This window comes from Sinocyclocheilus grahami, unplaced genomic scaffold (genome assembly GCF_001515645.1).
Source record: "Sinocyclocheilus grahami isolate Dianchi unplaced genomic scaffold, SAMN03320097.WGS_v1.1 scaffold333.1, whole genome shotgun sequence".
NCBI classification, from domain to species: Eukaryota; Metazoa; Chordata; class Actinopteri; order Cypriniformes; family Cyprinidae; genus Sinocyclocheilus; species Sinocyclocheilus grahami.
The window spans coordinates 137,034-139,854 of NW_015505512.1; the positions used below are offsets into that span (position 1 = coordinate 137,034).

The 2,821-nt window shown below is 42.0% G+C and overlaps 1 protein-coding gene across 2 annotated transcripts in view; it reads left to right on the top strand.

Moving 5' to 3' along the window:
• cldnk (claudin k) overlaps positions 1-2,226 on the top strand; it is a 4,106-nt gene extending 1,880 nt beyond the window's left edge. The window contains exons 1-2 of one of the 2 annotated variants that reach the window (XM_016295273.1): positions 919-996; positions 1,212-2,226. In XM_016295273.1, coding sequence (XP_016150759.1) covers positions 1,357-2,007 — 651 coding nt within the window. In that variant the 5' untranslated portion in view covers positions 919-996; positions 1,212-1,356 and the 3' untranslated portion in view covers positions 2,008-2,226. Of the gene's footprint in view, positions 1-918; positions 997-1,211 lie in introns of those variants that run through there. The other variant, XM_016295272.1, reaches the window with a different exon arrangement.
• The last annotated feature ends 595 nt before the right edge of the window (positions 2,227-2,821 follow it).

Here is a 2,821-nt window from a genome sequence, read left to right on the forward strand (position 1 = left end):
TGACTAGTGTGATAAATCACTTACTGACCTTATCTTATAATCGTTCTGTAATCTAATCTTTCATCTTCAACGTCATAACCACGTAACACCACTAAACCAGACAAACGACACATGCGTTAATACCAGAAAGTGGCTTTTTACCTGGACCAAAAAGTTATTCAAATAACAGGAATGATCTCCAAAACAAATAACCAGACGTTCATCCGCCTAAAAAGTAGTTCCACCACAACATCAGTTTAGGCAACTGTCAGTTCACATAATAAACATGTTTACTGAGTAACGCATAAGTACATTAACAAAAACGTGAGCTTCACATTTCTGAGTTAAACCCTTTTAAACACTGGTTGTTGTAACCACAAGTTTTGTCCATTTAAAACAAACTGAAATGATCTCAGGAAAACAAAAACGTAGAAAATGGTACCTTTAGGGTTACAATAGCTTGTCACTGGGATAGTTCCCTGAAAGGGACATCTTTGTGTCTTATCTACCCCTAAACAGTTCATAGTAGAAGGCTACCTTACGGGTGCTCTAAGGTACTTAAATGCACCTTTTATGAGTAGATAAGAAACAAAGTTGTCCCTTTGAGGGTCCTACCCCTGTGACATGCAATTTTTGCACATTTTCTAGCAGCGTATGCCACAAATGCTGTCGATAGAGCTTAAACCAGGGGTGTCCTAAGAGCTCCTGTAAGGCAACCTTCAAACAAATCTTACTTCCAACCCCAGTTAAACACACCTGTACCATCTACTCAAGGTCTTATATATTAATAGAAACTTCCAGGCTGGAGTGATTTAGCAGGTTGGAACTAAATTCTACAGGACATCAGCCCTCCAGGTGCAGGACTGGAAACACCTGGCTTAACTTGAGCCCAGAACTTCTCTTTAAGACAGGTTTGTCCAATCCTGCTCCTGAGGGCCACGTTCCTACAGAGTTCATCTCCAACACACCTGCTTAGATGTTTCTAGTGATCCTGAAGACCTTGATTAGCAGGTTCAGGTGTGTTTGATTAAGGATAGAGCTAAACTTTGCTGGATAGTGGCCCTCCAGGAGCAAGATTCTACATGACTGCTTTAAGGCCATTAATAATTTTGGAACATTTTGAAGAGTCAAAAATGCAAGACTTGTCAGGCTGTGTTTTAAGAGTTTGTATACTGTAACAACAAGCAGTAACTTTATCTAACTTATAAACATGCATTTGTTCCAATCTTTAGGTCCACTTGTCAGTCTACACTCTTCCTTTATTGGAACTCACTTTGGAAGTTTCGCATTTCTCGCTGTCGTTGAAGTGTATCGAAGGTTTCTGTGTCTGCCATCCATCGGACGCTTCCAAGTGATCATTCTTGGAAAAGATTCACCATGGCAACTACCGGCATGCAGCTGTTTGGCCTGGTCCTGTCCATCATAGGCTGGGTGGGCGGGTTCCTGGTGTGCACCCTGCCCATGTGGAGGGTCACCGCCTTCATCGGAAACAACATTGTTACGGCGCAGATCACATGGGAGGGCCTGTGGATGAATTGCATCTGGCAGAGCACAGGGGAGATTCAGTGCAAGGTCTATGACAGCCTGCTGGCTCTTCCTAGTGACATGAAGGCCGCCCGGGGTTTGACGGTTCTTGCTTTGCTCATCTGCACCCTGGCACTCACGCTGGGTGTTCTTGGTATCAAGTGCACCCAGTGCGTGGGCCTCCCAAGCCTCAAGGCGCGCTTGGCAAGAGTGTCTGGCGTGCTCTTTGTCATCGCGGGGTTCCTCATTCTCGTACCCGTCTGCTGGACGGCCCATTCCATCATCAGGGATTTCTATGACCCCTATGTGGCGGCTCCTCACAAACGTGAGCTCGGCCCCGCGCTCTACCTGGGCTGGGGGGGGTCGGCTTTGCTGTTGATCGGTGGATCGCTCCTCTACGCAGGGTCCAATCCCCCTGGGATTCCTTCTTCTCCTACATTTAGCAGCGACGAGAGCAGTCCGCGTCGAGCGGGTGGACCAGCCCAGGTCAAGGGTTATGTTTAATGACCAGCAGCGACACGCCAGTCCCCGAAAGCCTTCTCTGCTAGAGTTTCCCATTGTGATAGATTCAAATTAATTTTAATCTATTTTTTATCATTCAGAATATTTCTGTAGTCTGATGGAGGTAGTGAATAGAAATGTGAAATCGAGTTTCCTTGCCACCCCTAATGTCCACTTATAAATCTGTCTTTCTCTGTATTTGTCTATTATGTTATTCAATAATAAAACCTTAAATCCTTTATAGTGTCATTTATGAATTTTTGGAGGTCTGTCTGTTTATGCAGATGACTGATGATGTCACTCATGTTACTTAAAGGAATAGTTCACCAAAAATGAATATTCTGTCATCATTTCTCTCACCCTCATGTTCATCTAAACCTTCCGTTTGTCTTTGAAACACAACTGAAGATATTTTTAAATAAAACCTTAGACATTTCTATCCCTCCACTGAAGGGCATTACACAAAAATGTTGATACTTATAAAAGTTTCTAAGAAATCTTAGTTTTTGCAAAAGCTTTCATATGTTTACGTGACACAAGAACAAACAAGTATGGTTACCATATTTGGTGTGCACTATGTATGTGCATTGATCAATGTTTACGTGTGTGAATAAAAGGCTAAATTAAATGTGTTCATTAAGTTTTTTTTTCAGAAGATTGGATTCATTCATTCATATGGATTACTTTTAAAAACTCTTTATGAAGTTTTGAATTGTCAAAGTTTTGGTGGCATGGACTTTTTAATGGAAGGACAGAAATCTCTCAGGTTTCATTTAAAATATCTTCATTTGTGTTTATAAAATAAATATGGTCTTAT